The 23,063-nt window shown below is 45.1% G+C and overlaps 1 protein-coding gene across 5 annotated transcripts in view; it reads left to right on the top strand.

Annotated features, from left to right (window-relative positions):
- The window catches only part of LOC147111869 (mitochondrial intermediate peptidase-like), a 192,460-nt gene that overhangs the window by 10,742 nt on the left and 158,655 nt on the right, over positions 1 to 23,063 (top strand). The window contains exons 2-5 of one of the 5 annotated variants that reach the window (XM_085999204.1): positions 14,089 to 14,328; positions 17,102 to 17,275; positions 18,426 to 18,514; positions 21,843 to 21,929. In XM_085999204.1, coding sequence (XP_085855330.1) covers positions 14,179 to 14,328; positions 17,102 to 17,275; positions 18,426 to 18,514; positions 21,843 to 21,929 — 500 coding nt within the window. In that variant the 5' untranslated portion in view covers positions 14,089 to 14,178. Of the gene's footprint in view, positions 1 to 13,993; positions 14,329 to 15,310; positions 15,439 to 17,101; positions 17,276 to 18,425; positions 18,515 to 21,842; positions 21,930 to 23,063 lie in introns of those variants that run through there. The other 4 variants (XR_015079760.1, XM_085999203.1, XM_085999205.1 and 1 more) reach the window with 4 other exon arrangements.

The following is a 23,063-nucleotide window of genomic DNA, read 5'->3' as shown; positions in this document are numbered from 1 at the left end:
TCCCCTACCATTACTGCCCTATTGTTTTGCACTTCTCAGAAATTTGCCTACATATTTTCTCTACTATCTCCCTCTGACTGTTTGGAGGTCTATAGTACACTCCCCGCAGTGTGATTGCCCCTTTTTTGTTCTTCAGTTCAACCCATATGGCCTCATTTGATGATCCTTCTAACATATCATCCCTCCTCACAGCTATAATTGCTTCTTTCACCAATATTGCGATCCCTCTCTATCCCGTCTGAAAGCCCTGTAACCAGGAATGTTGAGCTTCCATTCTTGCCCTTTCAGCCATGTTTCAGTAATAGCTATATCATACTTCCACGTGTCTATCTGTGCCCTCAGCTCATCTGCCTTATTCACTAGACTCCTTGCATTGAAGTATATACAATTAAGCACTGCCAAACTCCTTTGTTGTATATTTTCCAGCCTTTGTTTCCTCTACTGTCGAAACTCACTTACTAATTTTCTGCCTTCCATTTCCTGCTTTGCGTCTCTCCCTTCTGAATTTACGCTCAGGATTCCCACCCCCCTGCCTAGCTAGTTTAAACCCTCCCTAACAGCACTAGCAACCCTGCGCCGCGCCCCCTCCCACCCCCGCTGTGAGGATATTGGTCCTGGCCTTGTTGAGGTGCAACCCGTCCAGCTTGTACGGGTCCTACCTCCCCCAGAACTGTTCTCAATGCCTCAGGAATCTAAAGCCCTCCCTCTTGCATCATCTCTCCAGCCACACATTCATCTACTCCATCCTTCTATTTCTGTACTCAATAGCGAGTGGCACTGGAAGTAATCCAGAAGTAATCCGGAGATTATTAACTTCCTCCTTAGCTCTTCGACTGGGTGTCATCAGTCTCCATCCCTATTTATCCCTAGGTTTCCCTCACCCCTTTACTGGCTGCTCCAAGTCACCACGTTGTTGCTGCTCTCTACTCTGCAGGAAATATTGTTTCCCCATGTCCAGCCGATTCCCCCAGTCTCCCTCTCTGTCCCCTGCTCAAGCCCAATCTCCCCCATGCACCCTCCTTCTCCTCTTCTGACCCCTCATTCCCCGTCTACCTCTCTCTCCTGAGCCCAAATCCTCTTCTCTTCCCCTGAACCCCCATCCCGTCTCCCCCGTCCCTGTCCCCATTTTGCAGTCTCCTTCTCTCCCCGACCACCCATTCCCCAGTCACTCTCTTTGACACCCAGTTCCCTTCTCAGCCCCTGAAACCCCATCCCGTCTTCCTCTCTAACCCCCAGCCCCCACTTCAAAGTCTCCCTCTCTTCCTGGACCTCATAAACATAGAAAACATAGAAGATAGGAGCAGGAGTAGGCCATTCGGCCCCTTGAGCCTGCTCCGCCATTCAATGAGATCATGGCTGATCATCCAAATTCAGTACCCTGTCCCTGCCTTCTCCCCATATCCCTTGATCCCTTTAGCCTTAAGAAATATATCTAACTCCTTCTTGAATATATTTAATGAATTGGCCTCAACTGCCTTCTGTGGTAGAGAATTCCACAGGTTCACCACTCTCTGGGTGAAGAAATTCCTCCTTATCTCTGTCCTAAATGGCTTACCCCTTATCCTTAGACTGTGACCCTGGTTCTGGACTCCCCCGCCACCGGAAACATCCTTCCTGCATCTAGTCTGTCTAGTCCTGTTAGAATTTTATAAGTTTCAATGAGATCCCCTCTCATTCTTCTAAACTCCAGCGAGTATAAGCCCAAACGACCCAATCTCTCCTCATACGTCATTCCTGCCATCCCAGGTATCAGTCTGGTGAATCTTCGTAGCACTCCCTCCATGGCAAGAACATCCTTCCTCAGATAAGGTGACCAAAACTGTACACAATACTCAAGGTGTGGTTTCACCAAGGCCCCGTACAACTGCAGCAAGACATCCTTGTTCCTGTACTCGAACCCTCTTGCTACGAAGGCCAACATACCATTTGCCTTCTTAACTGCCTGCTGCACCTGCATGCTTACCTTCAGTGACTGGTGCACAAGGACACCCAGGTCTCGTTGCACTTCCCCTTCTCCCAATCTATTGCCGTTCAGATAATAATCTGATTTCCTGTTTTTGCCACCAAAGTGGATAACCTCGCATTTATCCACATTATACTGCATCTGCCATACATCTGCCCAATCACCCAACCTGTCCAAATCATACTGGAGTTTCTCAGCATCCTCCTCACAGCACACACTCCCACCCAGCTTTGTGTTGTCTGCAAACTTGGAGATATTACATCTAGTTCCCTCGTCTAGATCATTAATATATATTGTGAATAGCTGGGGTCCTAGCACCGATCCCTGCGGTAGCCCACTAGTCACTGCCTGCCACTCGGAAAAAGACCCGTTTATTCCAACTCTTTGCTTCCTGTCTGCCAGCCAGTTCTCTTTCTAAGTCAGTACCTTGCCCCCAATCCCATGTGCTTTAACTTTACACACTAATCTCTTATGCGGGACCTTATCGAAAGCCTTCTGAAAGTCCAAATACACCACATCCACTGGTTCTCCCTTATCTACTCTACCAGTTACATCCTCAAAAAATTCCAGTAGATTAGTCAAGCACGATTTACCTTTTGTAAATCCATGTTGACTTTGTCCGATCCTGTCACTGTTTTCCAAGTGCTCTGCTATTACATCTTTTATAATGGACTCTAGCATTTTCCCCACTACCGATGTCAGGCTTACCAGTCTATAATTCCCCGTTTTCTCTCTACCACCTTTTTGAAGAGTGGGGTAACATTAGCTACCCTCCAATCCATGGGAACTGTTCCAGAATCTATAGAATTTTGGAAGATGACCAGCAATGCATCTACTATTTCTAGGGCCACTTCCTTAAGTACCCTAGGATGTAGATTATCAGGCCCTGGGGATTTATCGGCCTTCAATCCCGTCAATTTCCTTAACACCATTTCCCTACAAATCCTGATTTCATTCAGTTCCTCCCTCTCATTAGACCCTATGTTCCCCGACATCTCTGGGAGGTTATTTGTGTCCTCCTTTGTGAAGACAGAACCAAAGTATGTATTTAATTGGTCGGCCATTTCTTTGTTCCCCATTATAAATTCCCCTGATTCTGACTGCAAGGGACCTACGCTTGACTTCACTAATCTTTTTCTCTTCACATATCTATAGAAGCTTTAACAGTCAGTTTTTATGTTCCCTGCAAGCTTACTCTCATACTCTATTTCCCCCCTCTTAATTAATCCCTTTGTCCTCCTTTGCTCAATCTAAACTGTTCCCAATCCTCAGGTTTGCTGCTTTTTCTGGCCAATTTATATGTCCTCTCCTTGGATCTTATGCTATCCCTAATTTCCCTTGTTAGCCACGGTTGAGTCACCTTTTTTGTTTTATTTTTATGCCAAACAGGGATGAACAAATTCTGTAGTTCATCCATGTGATCTTTAAATGTTTGCCATTGCCTATCCACCGTCAACCCTTTAAGTAACATTCCCAATCCATCCTACCCAATTCACACCTCATACCATCGTAGTTTCCTTTATTTAAATTCAGGACCCTAGTCTCTGAGTCAACTATTTCACTCTCCATCTTAATGAAGAATTCGATCATATTATGATCGCTCCGCCCCAAGGGGTCTCACACAACAAGATTGCTAATTAATCCTTTCTCATTACATAATACCCAGTCTACGATGGCCTGATCTCTAGTTGATTCCTCGACATATTGGTTCAGGAAACCACCCCGTAAACACTCCAGGAATTCCTCCTCCACAGTATTGTTACTAATTTGGTTAGGCCAATCTATATGTAGATTAAAGTCACCCATGATAACTGCTGTGCCCTTATTGCACGTGCCTCTAACTTCCCGTTTAATGCCATCCTCAACCTCAGCATTACTGTTTGGGGGTGTGTATACAACTCCCACTAACATTTTCCACCCCTTGGTATTTCTCAGCTCTACCCATACAGATTCCACATCATCAGAGCTAATATCCTTCCTTACTATTGTGTTAATCTCCTCTTTAGCCAACAATGCTACCCCACCTCCTTTCCCTTTTTGCCTGTCTTTCTTGAATATTGAATACCCCTGGATGTTGAGTTCCCAGCCTTGGTCACCCTGGAGCCATTTTCTGTAATCCCAATCATATCATATCCATTTACATCTATTTGCGCAGCTAATTCATCCACCTTATTACGAATGCTCCTCGCATTAAGACACAAAGGCCTAGAAATTCGGTTGGTTGCACCAGCGATAAGCGCCTAAAGAGCCCGAGATTTGGGGCGTTACCCAATTTTCGGACGTGCGCAGTGATCCGAGCGCATCCGGCCATATTGAGTAGCCTGTTCGCGCCGGCGCTAAGTCTTTGCGCCCGCGAGCGGGCGCAGCCTGATCATGACATCATTTCATTGTGCAATGCCTTTTTGGTGCCCCGTACCGGAAATTCAGTGGCGCCCCCCTCCATTTCGCCTGGCGCTATTAGTGACAGTTGGATGGAACGTTACCAGGTCCATCTCGTACTCGGGGGGCGTTCTTTAAAGGGGACAGCACTACGATAAAACTGGCAGCCATTTGGCCTGGCCATTCTGCTCGCTGCTGGAGAGAGTTGCAGACCTTCAGTGGCAAAGACTTGTTGTTATTGAGCCGGAGGAACCTTGGGACCTTCAGCCCTGTTCAGAGCAGTTGGATCCAGAAAACTGACTGTGTCTTATTCGTCGGACAGAATAATGGGAGCTGCTTTGGAGGGGCACGTTATCCTTGCTGAACAGCTGGCAGGGGCACAGAGACGGAGGGAGAGAGGGCCGGGATTGGCCAGAAGGAGGAGGGCCAATGGACGTCGTCAAATCTGACCATACGCTGCCAGGGTTTTCAGGCAGCAGGTCTCCTACCTTACCATGTCGGAGGAGCAGTGTCTGTGACGCCTGAGATTTGGTAAGGATGTTGTCTCTGAGCTGTGCCACCTGCTTGCTGGGGATCTGCAGCCGCGGATATGTTGCAGGACCTCTCTGTCGGTGGCCGTGAAAGTGACTGTTGCGCTCAACTTTTACGCCAGCGGATCGTTTCATGCAGCAGCTGGGGACATTTCTAATATCTCTCAATTTGCGGTGCATTGCTGCATCCGGCAAGTTACAGCTGCCCTCTACAAAAGGAGGTGCGATTTCATCACCTTCCCTCTGACCCTGGAGAAGCAGGGGGAGCGTGCACAGGGCTTCGCGGCTATTGCGGACTTCCCCATGGTGCAGGGGGCCATTGATTGTACACACGTGGCTTTGCGGGCGCCATTGCAGAATCCGGAGGAGTTCCACAACCGAAAGGGCTTCCACTCCCTTAATGTGCAGCTGGTCTGTGATCACCGGCAGATGATCATGGCGGTGAACGCACAATTCCCTGGCAGCAGCCATGACGCGTTCATCCTGCGGCAGACCTCAGTGGCTGACCTTTTTGAGGCCCCGGATCACCCACGAGGCTGGCTTCTGGGCAACAAGGGCTATCCTCTCGGCTCATGACCCCGCTCCGTTTGCCCACCACCCTGGCAGAAGAGCTTTACAACAGCAGCCATCAGGCCACCAGGAACATTGTGGAGCACACAATTGGTGTGCTGAAGCAGCGTTTCCGCTGTCTAGACCATTCGGGGGGCGCCCTACAGTACTCGCCGGAGCATGTGGCGCGCATCGTTGTTGTCTGCTGCATGCTCCACAACCTGGCCATTCGACGCACCCAGCCAATGCCAGCCGACCCTCAAGGTCCAGCAGAGCAGGCGGACGAGGAGGTGGAGGAGGAGGAGGAGCATGCGGGTGAGGAGGATCAGGAGGAGGAGGAGGAGGAGGAAGATGGGAGGGCTCCAGAAACTGGAAGGGCCTTTCGTCAGATGCTCATAAGGACTCGGTTCTAGGTCCCTCGGACGGAATGGTGGCTGTGAATCGAACAGCGCCCTTCGGTTTGCTGTAAGCCTATGAAGGCATCGATGATTGTAAATAGTGTCCAGCTCGATTGTAAATAAAAAGTTTTCTTTATTTTCAAACAAGTGCTTCCTTCCAGCATGACAACGTAATGGCAACAGAAATCATAACTAACAAACTAACAGATAACTGTGTGGAAACCCAACGAAACTAACCAAACCATAACAAACAAACACAACAGGTGTGGACTGCCTTAAAACCGGAAAAAGTGACGTCTTAGCACCTCCCTCTGCTGGTGACCCCTTGATGAAGACCGACTCCTCTTACGAGATCGGCCCCTTCCCTCCCTGCAGCTCCTCCATAATTGTACCCCAGTGGCTGGGTCAAGGCTGGGGGACGCCTGCTGAGTGTCTGGAGGCACTGAAGCCCCTGAGGGACGGCCTGGCCGACCTCTGGGCTTGGAGGTCCCGCAAGCAGGCTGCTCCAACTGGGCATGTCTGCTAGCAGTGTGCCGCGCAGGTGGTGGCAGCTGCTCTGCTGACGTGCCAGAGTTGGTATCAGGACTGGTCACATGCAGAGAGAGGACACCTGCACCGTGGTCGGCCGACACACTGGCACTCTGACGGTGCCGCACCTGATCATCCGCCGCTATCGACTGCTCCACAGATTCATGGCCTGCTGTGGTGCTGCAAGGGCCTGGGGTGATCCTGCCTGATGCAGCTACGGTGGCAGCAGTGAGTGTTCACGTGGCTTCAATCCGCGTGTGGACGAGGCCAGCAAGTGACTGCGTGGCAGCAGTGAGGACCTGCGTGGCAGGTGCCAGTGCTTCGGAGAAGCCATGAACAGTTCTTTCCACTGCTTCGGACAAGGCCGGAACAGTCCTTTCCACTGCTTCGGACAAGGCCGGAACAGTCCTTTCCACTGCTTCGGACAAGGCCGGAACAGTCCATTCCACTGCTTCGGACAAGCCCTGGACAGAGCTTTCCATTGCTGCCCCGAAGCCCTGGACAGTCCTTTCCACTGCTGCCCCAAAGTCCACCACACTCTTTGCCAGAGTGTCGATGGACTCAGGCACCCTACCCACTGCAGCCATAAGCTCAGTGTGCCTGAGCCGGGCCTGGGCGCTCATTTCCGCAAGGCTACGCACCTCCTCTGCACTCTGTGCAGCAGTCATGGTGGCCTGCCTCGCCCTCCGTGGAGACGGCCCCCGAGCGTCCCTACCCCCCGCCCGTTGCTGCAGGCCGCTGGTCCCTGCAACTGGCTCCTCATCAGAGCCCCCTCCCCTCCCCTCAAGGGAACTACTATCCCCAGTCTCCACATGCGCTGGCTCCCCTGAGGCTGGCACGGATGGTCCGGCTTCCTCCTGGTCGTCGCCTCCGGAGGCACTTGCACTGGCAGCTTGAGGGGCCGGCTCCCAAGCTGGTGATGCAGCATCTGAAAGCAGGGAGGTTGAAGAGTAGCTTTAGCAAAGGACAGTTTGGCAGCAAGGGATGCAACAGTGCGGCAATGCTATGACATGGGTCCACATTGAGAAAGCATGCTGGCGGGGGAAACAACTGAAAGGTGACAGCTGTAATATTTGAGAAACTTACCATTGCTGTGGACAATGGGGTCGGCAGCTGCAGTGGTGACAGGACCACTCAGACGTCCTCCCACAATCTGGTGGACTCTCTCCTCGAGATCCGTCAGAGGCTCCACTTGAGGACGGCCTCCTCCGGTGCAAAGCTGCTCCTTTTGATTCCATGCCAGCTTGGCCTGCAGGGCAAAGGACGGGAAGTGATGTTACATGATGCCCTGAGTTATCATCTCATGCCCCCCATGGTGGAAGAGCCCTTACATGATGCCCTGAGTGATGTTCTCATGCCCCCCATGGTGGAAGAGCCCTTACATGATGCCCTGAGTCAAATGTGGATGTGTGTGACCAGAAAGGGCCATGGGTGCTTGCTGACAGATGGCCATTGGGGTATCGTGCACCCTGTAGCCATAAAGTCAGATGCTTCTTATGTTCATTAATAAATAGACATTCTTATTATGAACACAGCTAGCTTTTGCTAGTTACTTTATTGAGCACATGTGGACTAGGTACAGTATCTGTAGAGGCTTCCATCTTGACTGATGTCTTGTGGGTAGCCGAGTGCCTCATGGGTAATGTAGTCTTAATATACATACAGCTGGGTAGTGTAGTCTTATACATACAACTATATACAGCTCTACGGCTCCACCTAGTGTCCACTATAGAATGACATGTTATTGATCATTACATCCCCCTTTCTTTGAGGTTTAACAAAATCAATATCAATCAACTTTCAAGAAAACAATAAAGATAATATCTGTAACACTTTTGTTAGTGCTCTATAAACATAAACATTTTCAAAACAGTCAACACATTTTGAAAGCTTTACATTGTACTCAAAGATTAAGTCTATCAGGCTCTTTTACTTCACGTGTGGATCTTCTCAACACGGGTAAGTCTGATGTGTCTTCATGAGATTGTTCTGGCGGTGAATGACAAGATGCAGTTGCGGCATTGTCATCAATCTGGTCTTGAATAGTCTCTTGTGTTTTTAGGAGGGAACGGCGGTTCCTCCTGAGAATCTGTCCTTCCTCAGTTCTAACAGTGTATGACCTTGGTCCTACTTCCTCAAGAACTGTAGCTTTCCTGTTCCATGCATCTGGATCCTCAATCCTGACAACATCATCCCTTGTCAATGGTTTTAGAGTTTTGGATGACTTGTCATAGTATGATTTCTGTTTCAGCTTTAACAGTTGAAGTCTCTGTCTCAGTTCCTCACTTTGCTGTTCTTTTGCACAGCAGGGTAGCGTGGTGCGCAACTTGCGACCCATTCGTAGTTCAGCAGGTGAAGAACCACAGTCTAAAGGTGAGGCTCGGTAGCTCAGCAGGGCAAGATAAGGATCAGACTTGCTTTCTTCAGTAGCTGCTTGAGAACTTGAACACCTTTCTCTGCCTTACCATTTGACTGAGCATACAAAGGACTGGATGTGATGTGCTGAAAGTCATAATGTGCTGCAAACTGTTGCCACTCCTTACAGTTGAAGCACGGACCATTGTCGCTAACGGCAATCCTGGGAATTCCATGTCTGGCGAAGATGGATTTCACATGCATTATGACACTGCTTGCTGTGGTGCTTGAGAGCAGCGCCATCTCAGGATAGTTAGCATAGTAGTCAATCACTATTAGATAGTCTTTACCATTTAAATGAAAAAGGTCCATACCAACCTTTTGCCATGGTGCTGTTGGTATGTCAGCTACTATCATTGGTTCCTTTGCTTGTTTGTTTTGGTGTTTCTGACATGTCTCACATTTGCCTATCATGTTCTCAATGTCCTTATTTATGCCAGACCAATAAACAGTGTCTCTTGCTCTCCTTTTGCATTTTTCAATTCCGAGGTGTCCCTCATGAATCCTTTTGAGCATGTCTTGACGTAGAGCCTGTGGAATGACTATTCTGTTCTGTTTTAGTAATAGTCCACTTGCGACACTCAATTCTGACCTTATGTGAAAATATTTTGGACAGGAACCTTTTGGCCAACCATGATGAATGTTCTCTATTACTGTTTGTAATACTGTATCTTTTACTGTTTCTTCTGCTATTTGCTTTGATTTTGTGTCTGACACGGGCAGCGCAGCAGTGACCATACTCACATGAACATCCACGTCTTCTTCAGTAGAGCTCACATGACTCATTGTGGGTGCTCGGGATAATGCATCTGCTAACACTATGTATTTGCCTGGTGTGTAGATCAGTTCAAAGTCAAATCTTTGCAGCTTCATCATGAGTCGTTGAATCCTTGGAGACAACTCATTCAGGTTTTTTTTAATGATGGCAACCAGTGGGCAGTGGTCTGTCTCAACTGTGAAGGTGGGAAGTCCATATATGTAGCCATGAAACCTTTCTAGTGCAACTACCAAGCCTAGACATTCCTTTTCAATCTGGGCGTATTGACACTCAGTATCAGTCATAGACCTGGAGGCATAGGCAACAGGCTTCCAATCTTCACCCTCTGCTTGTAGCAAGACCGCACCTAGGCCATCTTTTGATGCATCCGTTGACACTTTGATTCTTTTTGTTGGGTCAAAGAAGGTGAGTACAGGTGTGGTTGTCAGCACTGTTTTGAGGTTCATCCACTCTTGTTCATGTCTTTCTGTCCATGCGAACTCATTTGTTTTATGTAGCAGGTCTCGCAGACAGGCTGTCTTGGCTGACAAGTTAGGAATGAACTTTCCAATGAAGTTTATCATCCCCATGATGCGTAGCACTCCTTTTTTGTCAGTGGGTCGGGGCATTTTGAGTATGGCGTTTACTTTTTCCATATCTGGCTCTATTCCTTTACCAGATAGATTATCTCCTAGGAAAGTGACTTCCTGGACGCCAAACTGACACTTGGCTTTGTTGAGCTTCAGTCCATTCCGGCGTATGCTCTGTAGCACTTTAGTCAGTCTCTCATTGTGTTCTTTCAGTGTGGAGCCCCAGATGATGATGTCATCAACATAGACCCGAACTCCTTCCAGACCTTCAATTATGTGTTCCATTGCTCTATGAAAGATTTCAGATGCAGATATTATCCCGAAAGGCATTCTGAGGAAACAATACCTGCCAAATGGTGTGTTGAAGGTACAGTATTCACAGAATCACAGAAACCCCACAGTGCAGATAGAGGCCATTTCGGCCCATCGAGCCTGCACCGACACATATCCCACCCGATCCCTGTAACCCCTACACCAACACATATCCCACCCTATCCCTGTAACCCCACGTATTTAATCCCCCTAACACTAAGGGTCAATTTATCATAGCCAATCAACCTAACCCGCACATCTTTGGTGCTCTCTTCATCCAGTTTTAGTTGCCAAAATCCTTGTGAGGCATCGAGCTTTGTAAAGTATCTGGCACCTGACATTTCACTGGTGAAATCTTCTCGCTTGGGAATCTGGTAGTGTTCACGTTTTATGTTTGCATTTAAGTCCTTTGGATCCATGCATATTCTTAGATCATTGTTCTTTTTCTTTACACATACCATGGAGTTAACCCAGTCTGTTGGCTCTTCGACTTTCCTGATGACTCCTAGTGTGGTCATTCTGTCCAGTTCATTCTTGAGCCGGTCACGCAGGGGTGCTGGAACTCTTCGTGGAGCATGTACCACTGGCTGAGCATCCTGCTTTAGCTGGATCTTGTAAGTGAATGGTAGGACTCCAAATCCTTTGAACACATCCTGGAAATTATTCACTACAGAATCCACCGAGTCATCTGGTCTGCTTATGGCACAGTTTATACGGTAGACTCTCTTGACCAGTTCTAAGTCCTCACAAGCTTTGTCACCCAGTAGTGAATCAAGCCTTTCAGCCACAACAGAAAACATGAGATGATGTACTTTGTCTTTGACTGTCACTTTAAGTCTGCATACACCTAAGCTATCTATTTTCTGTCCATTATAGTCCTTCAGTAGTGCTGACTTTTTCTGTATTTTGGGCTTTTCTTTCATATTGTTACTGTCACTCATACTGATTAAGTTTGCTTTTGCCCCAGTGTCTAGTTTCAAGGTAACTAATGCTCCATTTACCTGCAGTGGGATCATCCATTTGTCCTCTTTTACTGCATTAACTCGTTGCCCTTTCTTAGTTTGTACTTTTGAAAAGCATTGTTTGGCAAAGTGATTCTTTCCATTACACTTTGTGCACATTTTTCCAAACGCTGGGCATTGTCTTAACTGGTGTTTGTAACCACAGCGTTTGCAATAAAAAATTTCATCCTCCGATTGCTTTTCATTTCTGTTCTGCCCATGTTTCTTCCCCTTATAGGACACAGCACCGACAGCAGCATTATCACTCATTACAATCGCATCATTATTGATTTCACTGAAAGTCTTCGCGTGCTTTCGAGCTAGCTCGCTGGCTTGGCATATTTTCACCGCATTTTCCAAATTTAGTTCGGTTTCTCTCAACAGACGTTCCCTGACTTTTTTATCATGAATACCAAACACAATCTGGTCACGAATCATGGATGCTTTGAGCTCAGAGAAATTACATGTCTGTGCTTTCAGTTTCAGATCAGTTATAAAGCTATCAAAAGTCTCATTTTGCTGCTGTGTCCAAGAACAGAAGATGTATCTTTCATAGGTCTCATTCTTTTTGGGAGAGCAATGTGCATCAAATTTTTTTAGCACATCTTCTAATTTTTCTCTGTTCTCCTCTGGATTAAATACAAATGTATTAAATACCTCTATCGCCTGTGGGCCTGCAACCGTAAGCAGCAACGCTATCTTCCTTGCATCTGGCTTTGTACCGAATCCGATGGCTGCAATGTAGAGTTTGAACTGTTGTTTAAAAGTCTGCCAATTGTAGTCAATTTTTCCTGTGAGTTTCAAACGCTCTGGTGGCTTCAAATTCTCCATGTCGCTTTTCACAATTTTTAGCAGATCTTCAGCATCCTGGTACCATCTTATGTTCATTAATAAATAGACATTCTTATTATGAACACAGCTAGCTTTTGCTAGTTACTTTATTGAGCACATGTGGACTAGGTACAGTATCTGTAGAGGCTTCCATCTTGACTGCTGCCTTGTGGGTAGCCTAGTGCCTCATGGGTAATGTAGTCTTAATATACAGCTGGGTAGTGTAGTCTTATACATACAGCTATATACAGCTCTACACAGCTCTACGGCTCCACCTAGTGTCCACTATAGAATGACATGTTATTGATCATTACAGTGCTCATGGAGGGATGCATAAGTTTACATTAACTCCACTCACCCTGACGACTCGAGTGAGGTCGTTGAATTTCTTCCGGCACTGGACAGGGCTCCTGGTCGCCATGCTGCTGGAGTTGACCCTCAGAGAAACATCCCTCCAAGCTCGTCGGTAGTCCTTATGATTAGGCCTCCTGCCATTGTCTGGGTATAGGACATCTCGCCAGCGCGCCACTGCGGACACCAATTCCTCCAGAGACTCAGTGCTGAAGCGCTCTGCTCTCTGCCTCACCCTCTCCATAGGCTCCAAGTTTGTTGCGCCAGAGAAGGGCCTGCGCCGATTTGCAGGCCTACAAGGCGCAGAGTGTGGATGCTGGAGCTGCCTGACCCACCCCTTTAAGAGCTGGCCGGCACCAGGAAGTCTCGTGGTCATCGGTAATTGAGAGCACCTGCGCTGCGCCCGCCCGCCCCGATATTGAGTAGTGCCGGCATGTTAGCGCCTTAGGTGCCCCGTATAACGCCTGAACTCGTGCCTCAATCACCTTTGGGGCGCTGCAACCCAATATCGCACGAGGTGTCGATAAGTTGTGCCTGGCTATAAAATTTGCGCTCCGCCAATTCTAACGCCCCAAGCGGGGCTATACCCAATTTCTAGGCCAAAGTCTTCAGGCTTGTTTTTTTAACACTCAGACCTTTTAGAACTATTATTTACTGTGGCCATGTTTGATTTAAACCCTTGACTTCTCTGCCTGCCACTTTTGCTTTTCTCCTTCCTGTCTTTTGCTTCTATCCTTGTTTCCCTTTCCTCTGTCTCCCTGCATAGGTTCCGAACCCCCTGCCATTTTAGTTTAAACCCTCCCCCAGAGCACTAGCAAATGCTCCCCCGAGGACATCGGTCCCGGTCCTGCCCAGGTGCAGACCGTCCAGTTTGTTCTGGTCCCACCTCCCCCAGAACCGGTTCCAATGTCCCAGGAATTTGAATCCCTCCCCCTTGCACCATTCCTCTAGCCACGTATTCATCTGAAATATCCTTCTATTTCTACTCTGACTAGCACGTGGCACTAGTAAGCAATCCTGAGATTACTACCTTTGAGGTCCTATTTTTTATTTTACCTCCTACTTCTGTAAATCCCAATTCACCCTTCACCCCTTGCATCTTCCACGACCGGTGGGCACTGCAAGGACTGGAGTGCATCATCGCCCCCAGAAACCAAATTTTGATTTAATTTGTTAAGTTTCATTTGATTTTTAAGTTACAGTTTTTGTTTATTGATCACACTAAAAGAGCACCCCTTGCATGACGGTGTAAGGTGTCCTACTCCCACTCAGCGATGAGAACATAACCCTGCCAAACAATGGGTCATGCCAGGGCCTGTCTAACTGCAGCTGGCAGTACCAGCCTGAGCAGCGCGCCCTGCCTTGCCAGGCTGCGGGACAAGAGTTCGCTCGCGAGCTGAGATTTCGCGCGTGCTCGGCTTGTTTGAGGAACCGCCATGGGCGGAGAAACTCCAACTCCCACAATGCTATTTTCCGGCACGCAGGCACGGTAGCTGTCGAGTTGGAAGCCGGTGGCGTGCGTGCACATTGATCCCCGGTCACCGCGTAAAGCGCCGTTGCACCAGCTCCCGGAGATGTTGAACAGGCGGCTTCTGACGGCGTTTAAATGTATTCGGGGCCGCCGCTTTAAAGCGTACAGAAATATCTCCACTTCGTGGTCTCCTGTGGGAGCGGCCTTCAACGACAAACCGAGGAGGAAAGTGGATTTATTTGGGAAAAACGTGGTGAGTGAAGCAGTCGGTTAAATGGGCACGAGGCTGGTGCACTTTAAATTTCAGAACGCTGTCATCGGACCCTGACCAATGCAGCAGCCATGTTGTACACGGCAAGATCCCAGAAATGAATGGCCAACTAATCTGTTTTCTGGTGATACTGTTTGAGAGGCACTGTTGGCCTGTCTGATCTTTGATGAGTGCCATTGGGTTACTATTGTTCACCTGAACCATTAGAATAGCAACCTTGGTTTAACTTCTCAGCCAGGGATTGGCGCCTCACTGTTGCACTAGAATGTCACCTATAACCTTCTGATTCAAAAGCAAGAATGTCACGAACTGAATCATCCGCAGTATTTTGCTATCGTACTGGGAACTATGGTCTCGCGTGCTTCAGGAAGAGGGATTTTCATTGGCTGTGGCTATCCCTTCCATAAGCCTGTACCATTCCGGTTGAGTTTGTGTTGTGGAGTTCGCAGAGCAAGAAGGGGCTTTGTGCATTGAGCGCAGTTTGCAAACGACGGATTTATCGTTAGATTGTAAAATTTAGTTCTTTTCACACTTCAGTTTTGAAATGTGTTTATATTTAACAGTGAAAGAGACTCGGCCTGTTTATTTACATACAATCTAGGCTGGCATTTCAGTGCAGTACTGAGGGAGTGCACTTTTTAAAATGAGATGATAAACCTCTCGGGTGGACGTTAAAGATCCCACAGCACTATTCGAAGACGAGTTGTCCTGGCCAACATTTATCACTCAAACAACATCTTAAACAGATCATCTGGTCATTTATTTCATTGCGGTTTGTGGACCTTGCTGTGTGCAAATTTGCTGCCACGTTTATAATGGTGACTACTTTTCAAAAGCACTTAATTGGTTGTAAAGTGCTTTGGAAATGACTTGAGGTTATGAAAGGTGCTAAATAAATGAAGTATTTTTTTTCTTTATGTTTTGGTTCCATTGATGGCATTGAACAACAAAAACAACTTGCATTTATATAGTGCCTTTAATTAATGTAGTAAAATGTCCCAAGGTGCTTCACAGGAGCGTTATCAAATGAAATTTGACACCGAGCCACATAAGGCGATATTAGGACAGATGACCAAAAGCTTGGTCAAAAAGGTAGGTAAAAGATTGTACATTAAAATCCCATTTCATGACTTAAGCATATAATATCAGCAACTTACATTTATATAACGCATTTAACATAGTAAAAACGTCCCAAGGTGCTTAACTAGAGCGATTTATTTTGACACCGAGCCACAGAAGTAGATATCAGGACAGATGACCAAAAGCTTGATCAAAGAGGTCAGTTTTAAGGAGCCTCTTAAAAGAGGAGAGAGAGGAAGAGAGGTTTAGAGGGGGAATTCCAGAGCTTGGGGCCGAGGCAGCTGAAAGCGATTTAAAACCGGGGATGCCCAAGAGGCCAGAATTGGAAGAGCGCAGAGATATCAAACGCTTATAGGGTTGGAAGAAGCCACAGAGATAGGCAGGGGCGAGGCCATGGAGGGATTTGAAAACCAGGATGAGAATTTTAAAATTGAGGCATTGTCTGACCGGGAGCCAGTAAAGGTCAGCAAGCGCAGGGGTGATGGGTGAACAAGATTTGGAGTGAGTTAAGATACGGGCAGCAAAGTTTTGGATGAGCACAAGTTTGTGGAGGGTGGAAGATGGGTGGCTGGCCAGGTGAGTATTGGAATAGTCAAGTCTAGAGATATGAATGGCATGGATGAGGGTTTCAGCAGCAGATGAGCTGAGGCAGGGTCATAGTCGAGCAATGTTACAGAGGTGGAAGTAGGTGACCTTGGTGATGGAGTGGATACGTGGTCGGAAACTCATCTCGGGGTCAAGCACAACACCAAGGTTGCAAACGGTCTTGCTCAGCAGAAGACAGTTGCCAGGGATGGAAACGGTGGTCAGGGAACAGAGTTTGTGGCGGGGCTTCAGTCTTTCTAATATTTAGTTGGAGGAAATTTCTGCTCATCCAATATCGGACAAGCAGTGTGACAAATCGGAGCCAGAGGAGGGGTCCAAAGAGGTGGTGCTGAGATAGAGCTGAATGTCATCGGCATACATGTGGAACCTGATGTTGTATTTTCAGATGAAGGGTAGGATGTAGATGAGAAATAGAAGAGGGCCAAGGATAGATCCTTGGGGGGACTCCAGAGGTAACAGTGATACTCCAGTGGTGGTATTGAAGGAGTGCTGTATTGTCAGAAGTAATGTCGTTCAGATAAGATGTTAAATTGAGGTCTGTTGGGATGCTAAAGGTCCTATGGCATTATTTTGGAAAAAAAAAATCAGGGAATACCGGCAAAAACAGCTCAGCTGATCATGCATCCAATTGCTGTTGGATCATACTGTATCTAAATTGGCTGCTGTGCAAAATGCTGTTAAATTATTCCATTTAATTCATTGTTTATGAAGTGCTTTTGGGACATTTCTGAGCTATGTCATAAGGTGCTATATAAATTAAAGTACTTTTTATAACTGAAAACTTTCATGGTTGCACCCCCTGTATGTTAGTTTTCTAACTTTGCCCTCAATATTATACAATGAGAAGTTAGTCCAAATGTCTTGCAGTCTGTCAGCTTTAATCTCTCAGTTTCCCAGTTATGCTGCAGTGTGTACTGGACTATATTTTAGGTGCCCATGTTCTCCTTTGGATGTTGGATGAGCCACTATTGTAGCTCGTTAAGAGCTCTACAATGTGTTGCAGCCAGCGGTGTGCGAGAAATTTAATTTTGCATGGTTTTGATCTAAAGTTTCATACTTTTTCGTTAAGGGCCTTTTTGGTGTACCTGAGCTGAGCTCCCCAGTAGGATTTCGGGTGGCTCAAGAAAATGCATTGAAAGAAACTGAACAGTTGGTGGAGCAAGCCTGTATCACACCACCTGGTCCTCGGATTGTTCAAATCTTTGACAAACTTTCAGACTGTCTTTGTAGAGTTGCTGATTTGGTAAGTAGTGATAACTTTTTATTACTAATATTTTATATGAATTTCAACTTCGACAATCACTTGTTTTATAGTTTAAATTAGTTTTGTCTTTTGATAAAAAATGTACTTACTAAACCTTGAGACATTACAATTAACAAAGTGAAAATTGGTTTGCCGGAGGAAAGCTATACAATAGCTAACTTTACATTCTAGAAGAACCTTCTTTTAGTTTAGCAAATTGTTTATTCTGAAATCTGAAAATATTAGCAGTTAAGCTAGTAAAACTGCAGGAGGCATTGCAGTCAAATATGCACTTAACCTGATTTGTAAAGTTGTGTTGTCTCGTCTAACTTGTTTAAAATACTTTACATCAGCAATGAAAACTACATACTCCACACACAGAAACTTGTATTTTTTTTTATTGCTTTCCTCAAAATAACAATGGTCATTACCTGCTGTTTGGAATTACGTGGAATTACAAATTACGTGTTGCATTTAGTCTTAAACTATTTGGAATAGGGATCTCATCAGGAATTGGGGCAAGGAATCTTGTATTGGTCCTGTAAATGCCCGAGTAAAGTTCTGTTTGATCTTCATTAACTTTTATTGTTTAGACTTCACTTAGTATTTTTAAATTTTCATTAATTTTGTTGCCTTGTTAATTAATGATTTTTGGTATATTACTTTTTCTATGCTCTTTTCCTGCAGCAATTTTATTTTGTTTCTGCATGTGCCTTCCCAACTAAAATCAGAATTATGACTTGAATTCAGTTTTACAAATATTTTGGTAGATTTCATGGGAAGTATGTAGTTGGCACGTGCCTGAAAAGGGCTAATGGTTCATTGTTGAGTTTTGTTGTACAGTATGTTGTTTTTGGAAATTGCACTCTATGTAGCTATGGCCTCTGTACATATGCATATGCTTTTTGTGACTGTCCGTGCGCAGGTAGCTTGTTGGGATAATGGTGTGTGTTAATATCTTCTGCAGCAGTCTGTATATGTGAGAAATTTAAATTTGCAAGTTGATTAGAACTACAAAATGATAGGCCTGATATCTTCGTTAACATTGGACTGTGAAGTTAAGGATTATGTATTTCTAGAAAAATAAGTGTTTATGACTAATGGAAAAATAACATGATCTTGTCACTCATTACTGTATTTTTCATACTAGGCAGATTTTGTTAAGGTAGCGCACCCAGACCCTTCATTTCGAGAAGCTGCGGAGATCACCTGCATGACCATTGGCACAGTGGTGGAAAAGTATGTTTCCAAAATTGATAGTGCAAGAATTGTATGTGCAAACTAAAGGCTACTTCTGTGTAATTGCAGAAAATCAAAAGGAAAACCAAGCCATTGCTGCCTTCCTTCTAAAGGCAGCAAACTAAAGCTAGATTATATTTGAGGTGTGGTTTTGTATCTAATGTTGGTCCTTGAATCAAATGGCTGTTCTTAAGGACAGGGGATATTGGGTTACTCAACAATTTGGGGGTTGCGGGGGGGGGGGGGGGGGGGGGGTGCATTTACAAGTGAATGCAGCTTTGTCTTTTGTCTGAATTTGCATTTCCAGCAGGGGTCATTGGAACCTTCTGGGCTGTGACTCAGTCACGCACACTGATCTGCTGTGCCATTGGGGAAAGTCCCATTACTTTGAGTGTTTATTGTAGACCAGAGGTTCCCAAACTTATTTTGCTTGAGCCTCGCCTTGGGGGATTCATGTCCCATTTACGCCTTAACCCACCCCCGCCCCGCTTTTTGTAAGAAATGGCAGCCCAGATTTTGTGGTGGTAATGACGGCGAAACTGTCAGCGTTCGTTGTCATTACCCCAGTGAAACTGAGCATAACTTCAGGATTTAGCGCATGCGCAGATAAACGTGGCAATCCTGAAGTTGTGGCTAGTCATTCACAGCTCTGCCACAGGCTGTGCTGTGGAACTCCTCGTAGCCGGCAATCAGTGAAATTGCTTGAACTGACAAACTTCCCATTTTCTGCTCCTAATATCGCTGTTAAACCCACCATAAAAAGTTAAGCCTTGTTGAAAGAGGTGTAACTGGGGTTTTAACAGTGTATTGACTGCTGAACAACCGTTCTGGCCCTGAAAAACTAATTTTATATTTGTGGAATGTCAAAGCTCGCCATTATGATAATTACTAGATTTTTAAAATAATAATAAAAATTTAAGTTTATTTATGATATTTCAGCTTCTACCTTAACCTCCTGTGTATGTCCCAATTTTGCTCTCTATATAATAAATGTTTATAAAAGTATTGATAAAAGCTGCTTTTTATTTCCTGGTTTGGTGTCTGAGAATTCGTCAATGTGATTGGCTGCTTAGACAACTTGATGACATCACTGCTGCTGTACGCTGGGTGATAAATTAAGGTTGAGAAAGTGAAAGTTTTCACCACAGAGATCGCAAGATCTTTGTGGGCAGCCTTCTTCGAGGTCAGCAGTGATCGCCGTCACTTTGCCGCTGACTGCAAATCCCAGGCCAGTCTTTTGTAGTGCCCAAGACGATGACAGAGTTTAATACTATTGGCTTCAAAAACTGGGGGGAAAAAAGTGAAGTTCAAAATGTTTACCCTGCCTTCAGTCATGTAGGGATTGTATGCCTCAAATGGCCAACTGCTTAAATGTTCTCTACTTTCATGCAGAAATGACTTTCACTTTCAATAAGCCTTGCTTAGCCAGAGGAGGTGCATTATGAGGTGATTTCAGCAGAGTTGCACAAGAAGCAACTCTAATGTCTACTGTAGAAATCGGCAGAGATTCAAACATCCAAAAATACATCACCTGGCTATTTATGGGACCTTGCTGTGTGCAATTTAGCTGCCACATTTGTCTGCAAAATAAGTGACTACATTTCAAAAGCAATTCACTGGCTGTGAAGCACTTTGGGACATCTGAAGAACATGAATGTCCCTCCTCTGGCTATATGAGGCTGCATCTGTGGCTCTCTATCTTGGCCAGCCTGTCCTCCTCGCACCCCCAGTTTGGGAACCCTTGCTCTAGACCACTTTTACCCTCACAGTTCCAGTACTTGCATTTATATAGTGTCTTTCATATTCTTTTGATTATTTAAACATGGAGGTCAATATGGTAGGAGAGCAACTTGACAGCAGGAAAATTGTATTGTGAATTTCTTTTTGTTACGCCCTTATTTTGGACGTTAGAAATTTGTTATGGTGAGAAAAAATATAGTAAAAAAAATTCAGCAAGTGTTTTAAGCGATTTCTGGGAGCACTGGCTATATTGCGTAATCACGGGGTGATATACTTTCACGATCAAATAGTAGCCATTGTGTGTATTCACAGGCTGTAACAGGAAATTGACATTGAAAATACCTATCATAGTGTCACCTACAGGAGTAACAAGTACTCCAGCTACTTGTGAGCTTTCAAAGAAAAGAATGCCCTACACACCAAATTTAATATGTAATGGGCAATCTAAATAATGTTATGGCTATTCGAATCCTATTCAACCCCACTGACCTTCTCGGCTGTTGAATGTATCGATTATCTATTTTGTTTGCAATTAAATCTGTTTAAAAATATGCAAAAAAAATGGTGCAGTATATGTTACTTAGATTTTGAGTACAAGATACACACATACTTTTACTGGGGCAGCATCTATTGTACCAGCTTGGCTGCGCTGGGCAGTCTGACTGCTTGCTTTTTGTAAGCTGCTCATACAGCGGACAAACAAGGTGTTAACTTTGCATTATTTTTAAACCGTGACATCCCATACTCTTCTGCCATGTGCTGGTGCCAATGGTGTTGTATAATGTTTTATTTATAGAAACAGATTCATCTTTGTGCCATTTTAACGTATATTTTAAGGGGCTATTTTATTACATCTTAATTTTGGCACCATCTTCGACTGGGGAAATAATATATTGATAGGCAAATTGGGATTCAGCACACATGACTCCTCTTGTTAGAAAACATGGAGGCCAATATGCAAGAAGAGCAGCTTGACAGCAGAAACATTGTTACCAGGGAACAGTGCTTCGAGACTTCTGAGCAGCAGCAGCCTGTGTCCAATCTAGCTGTATCGTTCATGTTCTAGGAGCAACTGAGGTGGTGGGTCTGTTACTTGATGAAAGAGGTGGGCTGCTGATCCACTGGTGAGATTCTAAAATTTTAGGTGGAGCTTCTCCCAGGTGCTGACCATGACCAGAATCTGTGTGGTGGATTTCTCACTGATGGTGGAGAGTATCGCTCTTGAGCCTGCCACCAAAATTGTTATGTGTACACCACAGTGGAACCTTCATGGAGGACATGGGAATTGATCCTGGAGGGGCAGCAACAACTGGTCAAGCAGAGATTGAAGCAATAGGGACTGGTGAGCAAAACTGAAATGGATTAAATGTTTGTAAGCCTGCACCAACAATACATTCAATTTATGCAGCATATGAGTCTGAAATCTAGCAAGTCACTGCTCACTGAATAATAGGCGCTGTTAAAGTTAGCATGTTGGGAGGGTGCTAATACTGAATACATTTTGCCTTTTTTTAACCTTTTTTAATACATTACACCATATAATCTAGCATTCCACAGTGTGATAAAAGTTATTTTCCCTTTTTCCTAGATTGAACACTAATATTGAACTTTGTAAGAGTTTGAAAAATTTATTGAATGATAAAGAAGCCATGGATTCTCTGGATCCAGATACAAGGTATTTTTTAGGTTCTGTTCCCCATTCCGTTCCACCCACAATTTGAGAAAATCAAGAATCTTGTGTCTAAAAGTAAGTGTCACAGCTGAAGACCAGGGTGTACGGAAAGGTTTATGTTGTGGAACGGACTACAGCTTGATAGTAGAGAGTCTATGCCTCTTTGGGTTATTTTAGTAGATACTCTAGGTCACTGGGCACTCCTGTAAATAGACCTTGCATCCCTATAATCTAGAGTGTACCTTTTCCTGCCCAATATCTAGGTAAGTGTTAGAATGACCCAGGGATCATAACAAAGAATTCTTATTCTGTACACTGGCTACTGGAATATATCATATGCATTTCCCTTTGAATAGCGGACTAGCTAATGCCTCTTACTGACTTGTGGCATAAGCTTTGAACCAATATGTGGTCTTATTTACATGAGATTGATGAACGAACAATACACAGTTTAACATAGTGAGATTTTTATTTCCCTGCTCCCTCGGTACATTGAACAACAATGATGCAACTTGCTTTCTCTCTAAACTTTAAACAAAAGGTCGCTTACTCAGAGGGTGGTGAACCTGTGGAATTTCTACCACAGAAGGCTGTGGAGGCCAAGTCACTGAATATATTTAAGAAGGAGATAGATTTCTAGACGCTAAAGGCGTCAAGGGGTATGGGGAGAGAGCGGGAATATGGTACTGAGATAGAGGATCAGCCATGATCATATTGAATGGCGGAGCAGACTCGAAGGGCCGAATGGCCTACTCCTGCTCCTATTTTTCTATGCTTACTGTAAACTCTAGCCTATCTCCCTCTGGCTAATTACAATGAATTTTAGAGACACGGCCTTGCAACTGGTGACTAAGTTTCAAACAATCTGAAATTGATTGGGACAATTAATGGTCTGCGGATTAGACAAATTATTCTAGAAAAATTTTATTTTACAGATTAACATGTACTGCAAAATTCACCTGAACAATTTATCAGCTCAAAAGACAATTTACAGAATATTGCAAGAAAATTGTCCGGTTACTGTTCATATTTTAATCTATTTCAATTCACCATTATTGGTCCCTTTCATCAAATGAAGATGGGAATTTTAGTATTGAGAACTTTACAATGAAAACATTAAGGGAGGGCCTAACCGGT

This window comes from Somniosus microcephalus, chromosome 10, assembly GCF_052327205.1.
Source record: "Somniosus microcephalus isolate GS21.2 chromosome 10, FLI_Smic_1.0, whole genome shotgun sequence".
NCBI classification, from domain to species: domain Eukaryota; kingdom Metazoa; phylum Chordata; class Chondrichthyes; order Squaliformes; family Somniosidae; genus Somniosus; species Somniosus microcephalus.
Note: the sequence above shows the minus strand (reverse complement) of the source record. Positions and strands in the feature narration are given on the sequence as shown.